We start from the raw sequence: 18,423 nt of genomic DNA on the forward strand, positions 1-18,423 counted from the left end.
TCAGGAGAAAACACCCTGCACCACCCCCATTCACCATCATGGACAGCATTGTGGATACTCACATCAACAACATTGTAGAGAAAAAAAAACCTTTCAAGAACCTTATATATCCAGAGTGAGTAAAAGGGCTCAGAACATCACTCTGGATCCCTCACATCCAAGTCAATCCGCTTTTTGAACTGTTACCGTTTGGTACAAGTTGGTACCAATGGTACGATACAGAGCCACACATAAAGCCCGTTCTGATTCTGATTGAAGCGAAGTCGCCATAGCGACGTTACCTAGCAACCGAAACAAACGCTAAACCTTCAATGTCCACGACACACAATTAAATGAGAAATGGGAAAAGACTATTACACGACATTGGAAGTTCATCGAGGCGCATCTGACGCGGACTTGAAACAATCGTAAGACGTATAAGAAATATGTTTGTCTCTTTTTGTTTTAAATCATTAAAACCGAATGCATCAGCATTCGGCTGGTATATAATGTATGTGCATAAGCGCACATCCTTCATAGTGTCTTTTACATCCTACATAGTGCACTATTTATACAAAGCCACGTTAAGATAGCTCAGTGATCTGCTATAATATTTTTGTGCTTGGTTTGTAGATGATTTAATTGCTACCAGAAAATAGTGTTTCTGATAATATATCATTTTATATATATATATTTTATTTTAAATAAATATCAGGTATCGTCGACTAGCACTGAAATATCATCCACAAACCAACAGCCAGGCAGATGCCTATGAGAATTTCAACCAACTTGGAGAAGCTTATGATGTTCTGAGTGACCGTAAGTGGGCAATCTTATAATAATAATAATAATAATAATAATAATAATAATAATAATAATAATAATAACAATAATAATAGTATCAGCAGAGGTTGATGAAAGAACTAATAGAACCTTAAAGATCAAAATATTTTCTCATCTGCTGGTTCCAATGTTATTTCCATATACACAAATCTTACAGACATTATACCATTTGATCTTGAGATTATGTGAATTCATAGAAATCAAAATACACACCACGTGTCACATCTGATGTCTGTACGTCTTTTCCGTAAGGGTCGTGAATTGATTGTTCCACTTGTTGTTTGTAACATAAACAAAATGTAATGTCAACCTACATTTTAATAAGAGAGCTGATCAGTAGTGTAACCCTGCAGCTCGAAAAAGGGCCACGTACGATAAGTTTGGAGAAGAGGGCCTCAAGGGTGGAATTCCTCCAGAGTCAGCAGCAAGTGGCGCGTGGTCATCTGGATACACCTATCATGGAAATCCTGAGAAAACCTTCAGAGAGTTCTTCGGCGGAGATAATCCTTTTGCTGGTAAGCTACTCCAGTTCAAGCTTAGTTTCTTCCACATTTTGGGTCATAAAGTATAACTTTATCTTCTTATCTATAAGTCAATGTATTCAGCAGATTATTACAGGTTCCTTGAATAATCAAGAGTGTTAAAGAAGGATGTTTCTAGGAAAATAATGGGTTAATAGACTTTAATTTTGTTTGTAAATGTGAACCACTGATGTACTATTACAACGTGCTCACCATCAAGAAGCAACACAGGTGATTTTGGAATAAAAATTCTAAATGATAGACTCCAGGATTTGCTTTAAACATTAGGCCACTTTCATGCTGCCTTAAAATTGAGAAATGAGGCACTGAGAGTTGATTCATTCCTATTGATGCACTTTTAAAAGATTTTAGACTGAAGTCGATTGACATCTTTATCATCTCCTCAGATTTTCACACCTCAGAAGAGGAGCTGGCTTTTGGAGGTCTCCGTGGACGAAAGATGAAAAGGCAGGATCCACCCATTGAGCGTGAAATGCATTTAGCCTTAGAGGACCTTTTCCACGGATGCACCAAAAAGATCAAGATATCGCGACGTGTAAGATGTTTTGACATTGTACTCAATAGACAGAAATACTTCCCTGGTGAGGAGTGTGTGTATTATTGTAATTATTACAGACACATTCTGCAAAACTAAACGTAGATTATTCATTCAGGTAATGAATGAAGACGGTCAGACATCAAGCATCAAAGACAAGATTTTAACCATCACTGTGAAACCAGGCTGGAAGGAAGGGACACGGATTACATTCCCAAAAGAGGGAGATCAGGTGACAGATTGCTCCTTTGTGTGTGCTTCTAATCCTGTCAATAACTATAGCAGGGGGCATGTTAGAGGAAAATAATCCATGAGGAGTGTGAGGGTGTGATGCTTTACTACCCCAAATGATTATTTTCCATTAACATGAAATGTTTAATTTTTTTTTTTCTTTTTCCATTTCTTTTATACCACAGCAATTTGTCAACAGCTATAATGGGTTGTGGAGGCGTTCCTGTTATCACAGCTATATTAAAGTAATTCTATCCCAAGCCTCTCTTTACTTCTCTCTCTTGACCAAGTGCTGCTCTTCTTTTACTGCACAAAATACTGTTTGAACATTCAGTATTTACACCGGTCGGTCGGCGCTGTTTCTGTTACTGTTTATTGTCTTTTGTGTATTGCATTTTTTGTATTGTCTTGTAACTTAATGTCTGCACTGTCTTTTGTCCTGCACTGTCTTGCTTGTCTTGTCCTGCACTGTTTGCACCAGGTTGCACAGTTGCACTTTATGTGGCTAAGACTACTTACATGTCCTTAGCCCTGTCTTTGTTTTATGTAGCACCTTGATCCTGGAGAAACGTTGTCTCATTTCACTGTGTACTGCAACAGCTATATATGGTTGAAATGACAATAAAAAAGCTTCTTGACTTCTTGACTTGACTTCTTGACAGACGCTGTACCATTGTATCCTACAGGGGCCAAACAGCATCCCAGCAGACATAATTTTCATCATTCGTCAAAAACCTCACCCACTGTTTGTCCGTCAAAATGATGACTTGATTTACACAGAAAACATATCACTGGAGAAGGTAAAGCCAATCAGGGTCATTGCAGGATCTTAAATATTATTTGATTTGAGTGAATGGAGTCATTGTGCTTCACAGGCACTGACTGGGTTTTCGGTGGATGTGGAGACACTAGATGGCAGACTTCTCAACATTCCTGTCAACGAGATTGTATGGTGAGAATGGCAGCTATTTCAGTTCTCTCTCACACACTGTCAGGTACATAATTGACTGCATATTGTGAAGAACATTTTACTTGTATACATTTATTTTTAAATTATCAGTGTAAAAACAAAACCTTGCTCCTACTTTGGTCAAAAATAGTTGGGGCATTATCAGCAACCCTGTACCTAGGGCTTAAGTGCACCAGAAATAGATCAAGAAAGCTTTTTAAAATAACCTGTTTTATAGTCCACAGTACAGGAAGTTGGTGACTGGAGAGGGAATGCCTTTATCCGGCAACACGACTGCACATGGAGATCTGATCCTCCAGTTTAATACCCAGTTCCCACGGAGTCTCTCAACTGAGAAGAAACTGCTTATTAAGCAAGCCCTTTCTATGTGACTTCCTTTCCTGAAACTTGTTTCATAGACAACCCACTTCCCCAATCTTGTTTTGTATTGCAGATGTGAGCAGATGGAAGGAGGAAAAAAAAAACCAGTTCTGCTTTTGAAAAATAAAAGTTGTTTTAGAAAAAAACTTTATTAGCCTGCTTTTTAAAAAGCTAAAATCAGAAGAGAAATAAAATCAAAGACCAGCTTTCTAGTCCAGGATACACTTGAATGAATGGAACTTTGTGGCTTTTTTTTTTTAAGGGGAGGAAGAAACTTATAAAAACTTATCACCACAAAACCCCTAAGTGACCTAACGAGAAGTAGACCAATTGTGGCGAGCCGCCATCATGGCACGTTTCAGCTGTTCATAGGTGACGAACATCACCACGTTCCAGGAGCCCAGCCTCAGGAACGAAGGCATAAACCTGTAGGCAGAATTAAGGGGTTTATTTAAAAAACAAACAAGCAATCACTGCAAGTAATTCAATCAGTGATAAATCCAATTATTCTTACCCCTTATAGAAGGCCATAGGCCCCTCTTTGGTCAACATGGCCAGAGCACAGTTCAGGGCACTGCTGTACTGGCCATGGGCAGAGTTCATGTATCTTGTTTTCACAACATCAACTGGAGAAGCAATCACTGTGGTGCAGAAACCAGCCCCAAATGCAGATGTGAAGTGGCATGGAAGGTTATCTGTAAGGAATAATAAAATGTTGTTACTGGTACATTATTAAAAATATAAAAAGATGCATATTAAATACTGGCCTACCAGTCATCTGTGTATTTCTCAAAAGAGCATCTTTGATGAGGTCATAAGTCACCAGTTCAGTACAGTTCACAATGGCATTGCGGGTGATGTTTGGGCCAGTTCCTGAAAAATAATTAGTAATTACACTTGTATCCAACTTGGAGCCACAAATATGCCACAGATGTTGCAAGTCTCAGCTTTACCTTTCCACAGTCCACGAAACCCCTCCTTCTTTGCAATGGTTCGGTAGGCATCCATGGTGCCCTGGTAGCGCTTGTTAGCAGCACCAGCACTAACCTGAGCCTGAAAACGCACCTTCACCACATCTGTTGGTTGAGCCAAAGCAACAGCCATTGCACCAGTGGTGCAGCCTGCCAGCAGGCGACTACCAATCCCAACATCTAGGAAAAGAGACATTTTACATTGAGTACAATGTAATGAACAATGACCAAATCCCATGCATTTATGAACTTACGATCAGATCCTTTGGTGTAAAACTGCTTAACCGAGTCATACAGGCCAATACGGACAGAAGCGAAGCTCATCTGGCGCTGCAGTCCAGCCACCAGCCCGTTGTACAGACTACATGGCCCCTCCGTACGGACCATGGTGGCAATGGTGCCAAACACACCACGATACTTCATCGTCTGGGCAGAACTAGCCTTCGCAGTACCACTGGATTCCCCTTGGATCTGTACAGAACAAAAGGGGCATGGAAAGACTTTACAGACTCTAAGGGCCACTTGGAAGAGGGGACAGTCTCCAGCCACACGATGTCCATGACGTCAGTCCAGGATCTGCACAGGTCCTAGGGCTTAAGCTCCTGGTTCAGCTTACATGACTAGTGCAAAGAAGCACATTGGAAGTTGAGGAAGGAAAAAAAAATAGGAGAAAGCCAAGGTCAGTGTGACTTTTAGAGTTTTATAGGAGATCATTATCAAACTCAATCAGGCAAAAAAGCGGATGCTGCTGCATGGAGGGAAGAAAGATGGATGGAGGAAAAGACCTTCTGTTTTTGCTGCGGAGAAAAGTGTCATGTTTTTCTCTTTTCTTTGACCCTTACCTGGAGCCGAACTTTGGCCGTGTCCAGAGGAAAGGTGACCAAGTCAGCAATGCATGCTGCAGTACCAGCACCGATAAATTTGACAGCAGCTGTTGGGGGCACATCTGCAGGTCTGAAGCCAACCATTTTGCTGGAATAGGAATCTTGAAGACGAATGATGTGAAAACAAGATAGGTGAACTCCACCCAGCTCTGGAGAAGGGGGGAAAAAAAAAAAATCTAAATAAGCAAACGTTCACCACACTGGTCTCTGATGTTGGTGTGCACTCGTTTATTTTATTAGCTCAATGCTGAGCCTGTAATGTATTAACAAGTACAATTAAAATCCCCTTTTAAGTTTATTTTTAGATGAGGTGTGTGTCAGGCATCCTAATCAGAGGTACTCGATTCTTGGAGACATGCTTCTGAAACATCCAATTCCCCATGGACATAAAGAAAGCGCATCACACACATCATTCTAGTTTTTGACAGCTACCATTGGAGGCAAGATGCTTTATAACCAGATCTTAAGAAAGATATTGGCAGAAGAGACATAAAATCCCTTGAGAACTTGTGGAGAACTGAAACACTCCCCCCCCCCCCCAAAAAAAAAAGTCTCTGCTCAGAAACTTACTAAGAAAGTAATGTTGAGGCCTGCACCTGTTAATTTATTTAACATCCCACAAGTAAAAAAAAAAAAAAAAAAAAAATGATGTCAGTTGCTTACTGATCAAACAATGAAACAGGAACTGAAAAGTCTGAGTCATTTTAGTGAAAGATATCTGAAAGCAGAACGCATGCGGTACTAGTTACATGCCATGTGCACTGCGTTAATTCTCAGTGTATTTGCTGAGAAGTATGTATAAAAATAAATAAATAAATAAATAAATAGATAAATAAATAAGTAAATAAATAAATAAGAAAGAATAAATTACCTCCACTCAAGAGACCCCGGGCAATGAAGCCAGTTAAAGTCAAGATTCTCTAAAAGCGTCCCTCTCGTTGAAATTACTTTCACCTATAATCTGGTTGCCTTGTTCTTCCATAGAAAACAGCTGAGAAAACGGACACTTAAAACACATACTCCTGAGGAAGGACACAAACAAACAAACAAAACAGGTTGCCGGTTAGCTCGACGGTCTACAGGTCAAAACTTCGCTTAAACTGTGTTAAATATGACCTATAAAATTTGTACATCATACTTGACAGTAATACGACTTACCGTGAACAGGAAACGAAATAAAATAAAGTTTAACAAAGAAAAACGGCTTTCAAAAGCACACGACTCACAGCTAACACGAACAGTAGCCTGTAAACAAGGGACAAAGGAAGCAGCTGGCTTTATACACCCCCACCCTCCTCCGCGCTTGACGTCATCACCCACAGTATGTTGTTCCTGTACCTCGCGTGCGCACTGTGGCACATTTCCAGATAAACTTTTCTTGACAAAAACATTGAAATATTCATACAAATTCCATAGTATCTGTTTAATGCATTGGTCTAATTTAATCAGCAATGACAATAAAACATTATATGGACAAAATACCAAAACAGTATATGGACAAAACTATGTTGGAGACTATTAGTGGGCCCAGAAAAGTTGAAAACACAAAGTTGTATGGAATATCTTTGTACACTGTTCACTTCACTGGGAATAAAAGATCCAAACTTGTCCCGTCATGACAAGGAACCCGTGCACAAAGTGAGCCCTGTGAAAGCATGGTGTGTTAATGTTAGAGTTAGAATAAAAATCTTCGATCTTGCTTTGCTCACATGGGCATTACAAAACGTATGTGTTACTTTAGAGTAAGTTCAAAGATTGTGAGTGAGTGGAAATAGAACACTGTGTACACAGAGAACAAAAAAAAGTACTGAAGAGGGGGAGGTGCTGTCATCACACAGAGTCACAAACAACGCCCTGGGCATATATGACATGATGATATATCAGATGTTATATCATCTACTGTGCCAGTATATACACACATGTAGTTGGAGTTTTGCTCAGAGTATATTCCAAATGTATAAAATGAATTGCTGAGTCACAGTGAGTAGACACAGCTGAAGCACATATGGGATTCGTTTGGAGAACGGTTCCATGTGGTGTCCAGGTGTTACATTAACTTAAAAATGCAATTGTGGAGCGAAATGTTTGTTCATTAACCTGACTGATTGCAAAACATCTGCATGTCTTTACCCTATGTTCCCTACAAACAACAGCATCAATACAAACACTTAAATTACACAATGTTAAATGATAACACACACACACACACAAACACACACACACACACACATTATTAATCAATTGCATCTCCTGACAAAATATGTTCTCTGTGTAGATTTATTTGTACACTAATTTAAGCAGAAAAACATTGCAGCTAACTCATATGTGTCTCTTAACTTCCATGCAGTTCTTACTTGCACACTGTTACTTAACAAAACCTTGAATAAATCTAAACTAAGTCTAGCCAACGCGCTTGATTGTTGACTTCTCATGCAAGTTCCCTTCATCATTTCCTTTTGGAGAACCCCATCACCTTTTTATACGACATTGCTATAATTTACCACCACTATATTGATATTTGTTTGCTTGAATCTGAAGCAATTTTAGATTAGCAAATTAAACTTATAGGAATAATACAAAAATGGTACTTAATGTAAAGCATTTTTTTTGTTTTGGTTTTGAGTAACTGACAACTCTACAAATGAGCAGCGTGAAAGGATGTGGTAGCTAGCTTGACATTCTCGTGGTAATGTTAATTTGTTTTTATACTCGCACTATGGAGACTGAGGTACACTAAGCAGATGCGGATTGGTGATGATTAATAACAGAAAACTAAAGAAATGTGGAAACAAACCACGTATGTTTCCACACCCAGGAACTGTTAAAATTGGGATGATTCACGACGTAACATTTTTACATCAGCTCTATTTATAGGTATAAAATTACTTGTCCCTTATTACAAGTCAAATCACTTTCACTGCAGTGGAAGTACAGACAGACTGTATGAAGACATTAATCAAACTAAACAAACTATCCTAATTAAACAGATTGTCTGAATGAATACATTTACATGATTAGTTTTATTAACAGGAATGCACATTGTATAAAAATATCATAACATTTGTTATATGTAGAGCAAATCTAAAAATATCTGTTTATAATAGTTACATACAGTGCACTGTCTATGGACCCAAAATTTGTAGCGCTTGTAAACAAATCTGTAAACATCACATTAAACATCACATTTCCTGAATACCTATGGGACAAAAGCATTTAAACAAGTTCTATAGAGAAGACAAAAAATAATGCAAGCTCTATAAGGAAAATGTGTTGTCTTGCTTGGGAAGTGTTCCAAACTGTACTTGGCCTTGTCCACAGGATCATCTTCTGTACATTTTATATATTTTTCAGGATCAGTAGGCACGACCTCTGGCCTAATTTTTAATATATGTCAGTTCACTTCTATTCTGGTAGGGCTCTTTTCCATCATCATTCAGGATTTTGACACAAACATTGTCCAGCTGATAGTGATATATCTTTTGTATCCATATTTGTTTTGTTGTCTTGAAAAGAACAGTTCAAAATGGAGCCTCCCAGGATTGCTGTGCTCTGGTCATGGCTCTCTTTATTTGTTCATACGAGACAAACATCACTATATTCCAGGACCCCAGGCGAAGGAACGAGGGCATGAACCTGGGTTGAGACAATGAAGTAAATACCATTCATTAAAAATCATGGTGAAACAATACAAGTGAATAGGTTCAGTTTTTAGTGATATGTATCACAGTAATTTTAAGCTGGTTGATTGGTTGATGTTACCTTTATATTTTATTGTTTGAATTGTTTCTTTAATTTTCAGTACATAATAAAAGATTTTTTAGAAATTCAGATCTAACAAGATTCTGATTAAGGCTTGAAATGAGAAATAGAAAGTAAAATCTCATTGTCATGTGCAGTGGGGTCCAAGACCACAGTAATGGGATCTAAGACCACAATAAAAATCTTCCTTACCCTTTGTAAAAGGCAGTCGGTCCTTCCTTGGTCAGCATGGTGAAGGCACAATTGATTGCACTGCTGTACTGGCCTGTAGTGGAGTTCATGAAGCGAGTCTTCACCACGTCCACTGGAGAGGCTACGATGGTGGTGCAAAATCCAGCTCCAAACGCAGCCGTAAAGTGGCAGGGCAAGTTATCTGCGGCCGGACACAAATTTTTATATATACCAAAATCAGATACTCCTGTTTCAAGTAATTCAATCATCACTATGATGTTTCTCAAGGTTATTTACCTGTCATGAGATTGTACTTTAGTATAAGTTCTTTGATGATGTCATAGGTTACCAGCTCAGCACAGTTCACAATAGCATTTCTTGTGATATTTGGTATGACACCTGAAATAAAATATAAACACAATTATTTTTCACAATCACATTACTATGACACCAGACGATCTTATTTTAGGCAGCACATGATAGTTCATGAAGCATTACCTTTCCACAGCCCTCTGATGCCTTCAGTACGAGCAATGGTCCTGTAGGCATCTATGGTGCCATTGTAACGTTTTGCTCCATCGGATAGACGCGCTTGGGCCTGGAAGCGTACCTTTACTACATCTGTGGGCTGCGCAAACAACACAGCCATGGCCCCGGTCGTGCAGCCAGCCAGTAAGCGACTCAGAATGCCTGCATCTGTGGAAAAGATATAGAGTCAAATCTTTACATTTGAAGTCTATGCATAAACTTTTCCAATGTTTGTAGTGTAACAAACTTATATCAAAATTCTAATGCTGAGTTCTGAGCTTCCTGGGACAGTTGTTTTTATATTGAGATCATATGACACTTGCCCAGAAGTGGCCTCCATTTAAGAAATGAGTGTCTTATGATGGCTGGTTGAACCAGAAAGAATTTAAGAGGTGTATACTTATGCACAAAGAATTTTTGACAATTGTTTTGCAAACTATATTAACCTCTAAACAACCCATTTTACATTATGAGATATTTTACCTAATCCTAATCACTTCCGTGTTATAAGGGGTGCGATTACTTTTGCAAAACACTATAGGCATATGTGTATAATTCAGCACTCACTCTCAGATCCTCGAGTGTAGAACTGCTTCATCGAGTCATAAAGTCCAATGCGAACAGATGCAAAGCTCATCTGCCTGTGCAGCCCAGCTACAAGCCCGTTGTAGAGACTCCGTGCCCCTTCCGTGCGCACCATGGTGGTGATGGTACCCAACACACCCCGATACTTCACTGTTGCTGCTCCTGGAACAAGTTTGGACTCACCCTGGATCTGAAAATAGCATGAAACATGATGAGAGGATTAAACAAAAACAAGAATAATTAGGGTGTCATGTATTAATCAACATTGCCTATTCATTTAGTAATTAATTTAAACCAGTTTTTTACCTGGAGCCTGACTTTGGCTGTGTCTAGGGGAAAGGTCACCAAGTCAGCGATGCAGGCTGCTGTTCCAGCACCGAAGAACTTCACAGTGGCTGTGGGAGCTAGATCTGTGGGCTTGATGCCAACCATGTTGTTAAACAGTCACTTGATTTGTTGACTGTATTTTTAGGAATGACTTTATTTTCCAAATACCTATGACAGGTGGATAAAGAGCAAGTGAATAGTTGTGGCATAATCTTCTTTTTTTTTAAAAACATGATCACCTTATCAATGGTGAATAAACAAATCTTCATCTTTATCAGTGACGGATAGACAGATTACTTTATGAAAGTCTATAATCACGTGACCTCATCAGACAGGTATTTGAATGCAAACACTTACCTCAGGTTTCTTCAACTTGAATTCTTTGTTGTTGTCCTTGCTGCCTTTGAGTTTTACTAACTTTGGCCATAAAAATGGAGAAAATAATAGTCCAAAGCAGCATTCCACTGTAAGCAAAACAGATCAATTCAAATTAAAAATAAAATACTGAAACCCAATTTGAGTCAGCAGTGAATACAGTTGAGTCCTATGCCAAGTCCAAAAAATGGAGTTAAGAAAGCACGGCATGCTCGAGTGAGTTACCTTATTTTAAAAATCTTTTAATTGTAAAGATTTTATAAGAAGAAAATGCTGTGATAAATCCTGTATAGGGTAGTATTCCACAGAGCGATCCTCAACCCTCTGAGCTCGGACGTTTCTTGTGAGCTGTCAAACGACTCCTGCAATTTATAGGCGTGCAGTCAGGTGACATGTTCCAAACATCGTGTATTATTCTAAGTTTAACTCAACTGTTTACAACAGACATTTCTGTTCATTTCTGACTGTTTACTAACCCTGCATGCAAAAAAGAAAATAAATTAGTCAACCCTTGTACTTAGACTAGATGTAAACATTTTTATAATTTAGATCTTAAATTAGATGGGAGGTTATTCATTACTTCACGCTCAAGAAAATATCTCTGAAACCTTCCATAACATTTAATACTGCTTATGTATTTGTACTTTAGCTGAATGATAGATACTGACACACATTTATGGTGTACTAAATTTTTATCACTATATCCTTATTTGTCAACACAGGGGCTGGTCTAATTGCCTCGTGTACATTTTTGACATCTTAGCAAGGAGCAGGCTTAACACATTCGTTTTAATAGCAACTGATCCTTTTTCTTTTGGTTTTGGTATGAATGGAAAGAGAACCAAAGATGATGATAATGAGAAAATATTAGGACATGAGAAGTTAAAGTTTGTTTGTATTTCTAAATGAACTATATTTCCTCTTTGTTTAGGATCACAAAACCGGTTTATATCGTGCACGCCTATGTATTATTACAGTATGTTTTTAAATCTATTTACACATGAGAATACTGCCTTACCTAGCCTAGTTTAAGCAGAAACTTCTTGATTCAACATCTTAATACTGTTACTCATAATCTTGAGTAACGCCCCAGGCTTTGAAACTCTGTGCATGTTAGCCAATTCCTAGAACTATGCTCATGACAAGGGAAGGGGAAATGAGGTTCCCCTGTCTGGCCATGTTTAAGATCAAGAACTATGTAAGACTTTTACCCCTTTTACCCAGCTGACACATGCAAGCTAGCAGTGCTCAAAGAAGGACTTGCTTCAAGGAAGTGATGGTGAATTCCACGAAAAACCTGGTACTGCATGTGAAAGTATGAATCAAAAGAAAACGACCAGAGGATTCATGTCATGTTCTTCCTTAACCCTTTTGTTCATAAAGTATGCACAAAGATTTTTTTTTATGATATTGGGGTTTTATACAGAAGGTAAAAATACATATGCCAGAAATAGAAAATAGTCAGGAAAGGAAATGCAATTACAATAAGTGTTTTAGAGGTTATTCCCCTTAAAAAAATAGTTTGTAGCTTATAGATCACATGTATGATCAAAATGCAGTGGCATGCATTGAGTGGCACTTCCGAGTAACTCTTTTTTCTTTCTTTTTTTCATTTACTGTAAACCTATATCCTCAGCCACCCCAAAACTAACACCAAACTTGAATCAACAATATGTTCCTGTTTCGCTTGAAGCAATGTACAAACCCATCATTTCCATTTACGTTCCATTAACAGATCACATAAGGTTCTGCTACACCAGTTTAAACCAGTTTCCTCAGCACATTTCGTGACCTTTCAGATCCCCAAAGAGGTAAACAACCTCATTTTCTTGATCCACAAGACCCCTCCCTTCACTGTCAGACTGAAACCGGATCCAGGTATTTCTGTGTGACGCAGCCATGTTCCAGCTTTCCTTAGATAACAGCTGGCACTGCCGCTCTTACAAGATCAAAAAGATAATTCTACTAATGTGAACTGATGTGTCTGTGAATACAACCAGGTGAGAGTTCAGGTTTGTCTCTTGTGTCATGAAACATCGTACATTGAACGAAAGCAAACGGCTCTAAAAGTGATTATGTACAATTGATAAACATTACTTTGAAAGGTTGAAACAACACAAGAAACACACCTTTGCACAAGAATATATGTCTTCACATTCTTTATGAAGTGTACCAAAAAAATATTCTTATAGAAATGACAAGAAATTGGCTCGCAAGCAATGTTCAGTCTTCTAATTTCCATCTTTGTTAATTCAAAGGGTTTCCTTGGTGCTGTGTCTGGTCGTATTTCAGGCTCAGAGTTTCCCAGGACACCTCTTTTCATTCACAAGCGGTGTAACATGTATAGACCCTGAAACTAATCTCTAAAATCTCCTGCTGGTTAAAGTGCACTTTTTTTTGCTGTCCTTTTGTTGCTCACCTGCTCTCTGAAAGCTTTTTTTTCTTTCAGATAAACGTGCCCTGGTGGACTTGGTGCAATCATGCAGAAAGCTGCATCTAGCATTAAGAAAGTCCTGTTTTCTTTGGATACAGTAAAATCTATTAGCACTGTACTTTAATAAATATTAACAATGACTATGAAACCTGTACAACCAGTACAAATGAAGATTCCTTGAAGGAAAAAATATATACATGTTTTAAAAAAGCACTTCCTTGTAGGTAATAGAAAATGATATGGAGATAACAAAAGTAGACAAAAATTTAAACCCTGTATAAACATTCTTTATGAACAACATTCAACATTTTTTACATTATGAATCTCAAGTCAAGTGATGACCAACAAAGATGTTGACCTGCTTACACAACCAATATAAACCTTGTCTCGACGAGACGAGACATGCCAGTATCGATAAACTGTTGAAGAGATTTACAAGAACAATGTGTTAACATATCTATAGATTGCTACAACAGAAATAAATGCATAGGCAGCATTCCTTTGACAAGATCTGAATGTGAAACTTGAACATACAGCCCAGCACTGGTTAGTTTTAACATGTGCAGCTAAGAGTGCTTAGAATATATAGCAATGTCAGTGACGTGAGACATTTAGTTCTCACCTATACCCTAAAATGTATGATTCATTTTCATTGTTGTTATACCTGTTTTTCTGACTGAGCTATCAAAGGGTGAAAGAAACATAAAAGAAAGAGTTCGATGTGTCCTGGTTTGTGCGATTTGATAGGGGTACAGTGAATCCATTCAGAGGAGCCAGTTCCTAGTAGTGACCTACTTTAAGATGTAACTGAGGAGTAAACACAGAATGCAGGGCACAGACGCTTTGCTGGGCGGAGAAGAAACTATTTGCTGGAGATTTCTGTTGGGAAGGTGTCTGGTGGTGCACCCTATTTAAATGTTTATATGAAATATATAATGTATATGTTGTAGTACAGTGTTTTATACTCACATTTCTACTCAACTTTTATACACAAGTCAGGTCTTAACTATTTCAATTAGCATATACTACAGTCCTGTGTCCTGTGAGATCAACATCATAACTACATTTAGAACATCATACAGAACAAGTGGGTGGTGATCTCAAAGCTTATTGTTAAGGTGTTGGCTTTGCATTGCACATTGTCCTTAATTACTAAATTAGCCTAATATACAGTATACTTCACTACTTAACTTTTGTGAAAATTAATGGCTGTTCATACATGGCTTCAAAACGTGCCTGATGCATTAAGCATTGGTGCATGTATTTATCATTATGCAAACATTTGTTTCTAATATGTTGCTTATATGTGAATCTTATGTTAAGGTGTTACCAAAGTTTCCATTTGAATTTGTAAATTAAATCTTGATATACCTTGATATGTACACAACATTAGATGTTGATATACCAATTTTATAGCTAAAGCTAAAATAAGACTCTTTGTTCATTCATATATGAACATGAGAGGAATGCAGTGTCCCTCCCTACTGGGCTAAGCTGTGAGTCAGCTAAAAAAGCCAGCATTGCTAATATCAGTTGTTTTGTAATGTCCCTCCTTTTACTTGCAACAGCAACAGGAAGAACATGTGTGGCTTGAAGATTATGAGATCAAATAACAGGATTGTTAAAAAATAAAAAATACAGTCGTGCCTGAACTGCTAAGGTGTGGAACGTTTTTATACATTGTATTTAGAGCTTTGAGTATTTGTGGACAGACTATAGGATAAAGTGTTTTTAATTAATACATCACAATACTGAATACTGTATGTACTACACTAGTCAATAACCTGTTATGCTATCCTTACGTTCTTTACTTGGAATAATATTTTTTTCACAAGGTAAGCAACGATCTGTTATATTGAACTGGAGAAGATGTTAAAAATGATAATTAAATAAACTTTTCCAAGATTATCAGACATCTGTGTCCTCATCGCTATGTTTCTCACATCACGTCCAGTATTTAAGGGATTACTGAAGATGAATGAATGGGTTAAAAAAAAGCATTAATTTGTACCACCTATTAATTAATCATTTAATTATTCTATAAGTTAATAAGCTCTAATAAGCTACATCTTAACATTTGGAGAGATAATATGAAGCACTCGCGCTTTCTCTCTCTCACTCACTCATTCTCTCAATCTCTCTCACTCAATCTCTCTCTCTCTCTCAATCAATCTCTCTCACTCAATCTCTCTCTCTCTCAATCTCTCTCTCGCCCAATTGCTCTCTCTCTCTCTCTCTCTCTCTCTCTCTCTCTCTCTCTCTCTCTCTCTCTCTCTCTCTCTCTCTCACACACACACACACACACACACACACTCAATCTCCATCTCTCACTCAATCGTTCTCTCTCTCTCTCTCTCTCTCTCTCTCTCTCTCTCTCTCTCTCTCTCTCTCAAATAAATACAATATAGCTGATATACTGTGTGCGTGTTATGCGGAAGAGAATCATTAACCTAATGTACACTGCCACTTGCTGGATAGGTGTGGAATAGCACATATATTTTTTTATTTGTTTGTTTGTTTGTTTGTTTGTTTAATCACATACATGTCACAACGACGGTTTAATATTATATAGCTGAAATCTATCTATCTATCTATCTATCTATCTATCTATCTATCTATCTATCTATCTATCTATCTATCTATCTATCTATCTATCTATCAGGCATGCAACACATTACAATGAATCCTGACTTCCTCCCCACAGCAGAGGTACTTGTAGTACCAAATAGCACCATACTTATCTGTAGGCATCTGTAGGCATGATATGGACTGGATCTCCAGTTAAAAAATCCGGACATAAGCTCTCCACGTGATGTCATGATTTCTGTGCTTTCTTATTGGCTCACTAAGGCTCAGGTTAATACTCCTATGCATGAAGTCCAAAAGATGTAATCTTTTTTGAGGATACAGGTTAATGCTATATGCTCAGGAAATTAAAGTACACAATTAATAATAAAAAAGTATATACACTGAAAAACATTATGCATATTGATATAAATGATTAACGTGTGTTCTTCAAATGCATCTATGTTGTATGTAATAATAGAATGATCAAGCTGACGTTCATAGCTTACATTTCCGTTTTATTTACCCACAATGCTATGACAGACTACCTGATGATAGTGGCACAGTGGGATTTAGACTTGTTTCGTGGCTTTCTTATGTACTCAGGGTGTTGCAGCAGCACTTTAATCCTTTAGTCTCTCCTAAACCGAGTCTCAGCTGTAAATCAGAACAACGGTGTCATATACCTGGAACTTTAAATCCAAAGTTTGCTGCAGTGTCTCAACTACTTCTGTCACTAGGAATTTGTAAATAATAATAATAATAATAATAATAATAATAATAATAATAATAATAATAATAATAATAACAAATAATAATAAAATAAAATAAAAAGTAAGCTCTTGCTCTAATGTAGTTAAGAGCTAAGACCGATCCCTGGTCATTATCATCATCATATTAAAATGTGTCTGTAAGTGAACGAGCAATCAGAACGTCACCCTGTGACATCATCACGTCACACAAACTTCTCAGTGACAACAAAAATACAGCACCATTCAATAAGAAAAATTGCACCAGATTCTCTAAAAAAACCAAAAACAAATATTTCATTCATAAAGAAATATTTATTTGCCACATTTAAAGAAAAAAGGTACAAAATATTATCATGTCAAAATGAAATGTTTAATGAACTAAAATGAGTTTAATTTCAAACGCTAATCTGATTTCCCGCGATTTGACATGTCATGATCCCGCCCCCTGTTTATTTGCATATAAACCACGTGTTAAAGTTTTTTTTTAATTAATAAAAGCCAATAGAGATTATAGATATTAATTAACGGATTAACTCATAAAATATCACTATTGTCATACAGGATACTAACACAATAATAAACTAAATAATGAATAAATAATATATAATAATACATAAATAAACTAAAAATAATCAGTTCACTTTTCAGCCATTAATTGATCTCCCTGTAGGAATAAATGCAAACATTTCCGTAGCCAGTGCACAAGAAAACCTACGGAATTAGGAAATGCGAATTGTTTGGCCGAATATTTCTCTTAGATTTTCTGTTTTATGATCCAGTGTGCAGGAAGTGATCTTACTCGTGTTCGTTAACCGAGTCCGGACTAATTTCTTATTTATTTACTGGTTTGTTTACACGAGTCTGTCGCAAAGACCTCTGGGCCACGTTATTATTTGTTTTTCCACCTCTATTCCAAAGCCCCGCCTCCTTATCTAAATCTGAGTCTCTGATTGGTTGATACGGTACCAAAATAATCACAATCGTCTTGACATTTTTTTGAATCAGCAAAAAAGAAAAAAAAAAAGAAAAAGAGCTTTTCAATGAAAGAAATTGTATTTTCAATGAAAGAAATTTTTATTGCGTTTATTTTTAATGCATTTTTAACACTAACATTGTATATTCGTACATACTATTACTGTCTAATCGAAAAGACAAATGTGCTAATTTATTATTCTTACGTGACCTTTTTTCCTCCTTTGTTTTCTATATGAAACTACTCGTTTCTTTACAAACAGAATAATACAGATACAACAGGGAATATAATATATAGTAATGTAATTTGTGTAGGTGCCGTATATGTAAAAGAAAGCAACGAAAGAACTATATTATGTATGTACTGTATATTAAGTTATGTAAATAAAAGAAAGGAAAAAGGAAGAAAGCAGGGGCTTGAAGCTTATGTACAAGACAACTACGTGTTAAAAAGAACGACTTGTTTTATTTTCATTTGTGCTAAATGTGATGTCAGAACTTTCGAGTACTCTATATATAATAATACAGCGTGTAGTATTTTGATCTTCTGTGTTCACAGTTTTTGTATGTTGATTGTACAATCTGTGTATTGTTAAAAAAGTGTTTGCAGTGTGAAGGCGGGGTTTGTCGGTATGCGGGT

At 37.2% G+C, this 18,423-nt stretch overlaps 3 protein-coding genes across 8 annotated transcripts; 1 reads left to right on the forward strand and 2 right to left on the reverse strand.

Moving 5' to 3' along the window:
- Positions 1 to 247: 247 nt before the first annotated feature.
- On the forward strand, positions 248 to 3,738 carry dnajb13 (DnaJ heat shock protein family (Hsp40) member B13). 6 transcript variants are annotated; one of them, XM_027139556.2, is made up of 9 exons: positions 248 to 407; positions 695 to 798; positions 1,176 to 1,337; positions 1,751 to 1,899; positions 2,018 to 2,131; positions 2,316 to 2,375; positions 2,793 to 2,930; positions 3,006 to 3,082; positions 3,318 to 3,738. In XM_027139556.2, the coding sequence occupies exons 1-9, from the start codon at positions 340 to 342 to the stop codon at positions 3,469 to 3,471; spliced, it is 1,026 nt and encodes a 341-aa protein (XP_026995357.1). In that variant the 5' UTR covers positions 248 to 339; the 3' UTR covers positions 3,472 to 3,738. The 6 variants fall into 6 exon arrangements, with proteins under 6 accessions (XP_026995357.1, XP_026995358.1, XP_026995360.1 ...); XM_027139557.2 differs by having other exon boundaries at positions 2,817 to 2,930; XM_027139558.2 differs by having other exon boundaries at positions 251 to 407; positions 737 to 798.
- ucp2 (uncoupling protein 2) lies at positions 3,591 to 5,410 on the reverse strand. The gene is made up of 6 exons (XM_027139562.2): positions 5,274 to 5,410; positions 4,686 to 4,902; positions 4,414 to 4,611; positions 4,232 to 4,333; positions 3,975 to 4,155; positions 3,591 to 3,886 (listed from the first exon to the last, which is right to left on the reverse strand). Exons 1-6 carry the CDS (start codon positions 5,397 to 5,399, stop codon positions 3,772 to 3,774), a joined length of 939 nt encoding a protein of 312 aa, XP_026995363.1. The 5' UTR covers positions 5,400 to 5,410; the 3' UTR covers positions 3,591 to 3,771.
- Positions 4,774 to 11,440, reverse strand: LOC113638407 (mitochondrial uncoupling protein 2-like). Its single transcript, XM_027139565.2, has 11 exons — positions 11,286 to 11,440; positions 11,043 to 11,149; positions 10,665 to 10,853; positions 10,341 to 10,548; positions 9,744 to 9,941; positions 9,543 to 9,644; positions 9,267 to 9,447; positions 6,474 to 8,948; positions 6,187 to 6,337; positions 5,274 to 5,464; positions 4,774 to 5,051 (listed from the first exon to the last, which is right to left on the reverse strand). Exons 3-8 carry the CDS (start codon positions 10,788 to 10,790, stop codon positions 8,834 to 8,836), a joined length of 930 nt encoding a protein of 309 aa, XP_026995366.1. The 5' UTR covers positions 10,791 to 10,853; positions 11,043 to 11,149; positions 11,286 to 11,440; the 3' UTR covers positions 4,774 to 5,051; positions 5,274 to 5,464; positions 6,187 to 6,337; positions 6,474 to 8,833.
- Between the last annotated feature and the right edge of the window lie 6,983 nt (positions 11,441 to 18,423).

Source organism: Tachysurus fulvidraco, chromosome 20 (assembly GCF_022655615.1).
Source record: "Tachysurus fulvidraco isolate hzauxx_2018 chromosome 20, HZAU_PFXX_2.0, whole genome shotgun sequence".
Taxonomy (NCBI): domain Eukaryota; kingdom Metazoa; phylum Chordata; class Actinopteri; order Siluriformes; family Bagridae; genus Tachysurus; species Tachysurus fulvidraco.

Excerpts from the sequence above, each read along its gene's own strand:
- LOC113638407 (XM_027139565.2), bottom strand. The coding sequence starts at position 10,790 with ATGGTTGGCATCAAGCCCACAGATCTAGCTCCCACAGCCACTGTGAAG. Across the intron at positions 9,942-10,340 it reads CTACACTCGAGGATCTGAGA|ATGCAGGCATTCTGAGTCGC; the intron begins GTGAGTGCTGAA and ends TCTTTTCCACAG. Across the intron at positions 9,448-9,542 it reads AAAGTACAATCTCATGACAG|ATAACTTGCCCTGCCACTTT; the intron begins GTAAATAACCTT and ends GTCCGGCCGCAG.
- dnajb13 (XM_027139556.2), top strand. The coding sequence starts at position 340 with ATGGGAAAAGACTATTACACGACATTGGAAGTTCATCGAGGCGCATCT. Across the intron at positions 1,338-1,750 it reads CGGAGATAATCCTTTTGCTG|ATTTTCACACCTCAGAAGAG; the intron begins GTAAGCTACTCC and ends TCATCTCCTCAG. Across the intron at positions 2,132-2,315 it reads TCCCAAAAGAGGGAGATCAG|CAATTTGTCAACAGCTATAA; the intron begins GTGACAGATTGC and ends TTTATACCACAG.
- ucp2 (XM_027139562.2), bottom strand. The coding sequence starts at position 5,399 with ATGGTTGGCTTCAGACCTGCAGATGTGCCCCCAACAGCTGCTGTCAAA. Across the intron at positions 4,612-4,685 it reads TTACACCAAAGGATCTGATC|ATGTTGGGATTGGTAGTCGC; the intron begins GTAAGTTCATAA and ends CTCTTTTCCTAG. Across the intron at positions 3,887-3,974 it reads CCTATGGCCTTCTATAAGGG|GTTTATGCCTTCGTTCCTGA; the intron begins GTAAGAATAATT and ends TTCTGCCTACAG.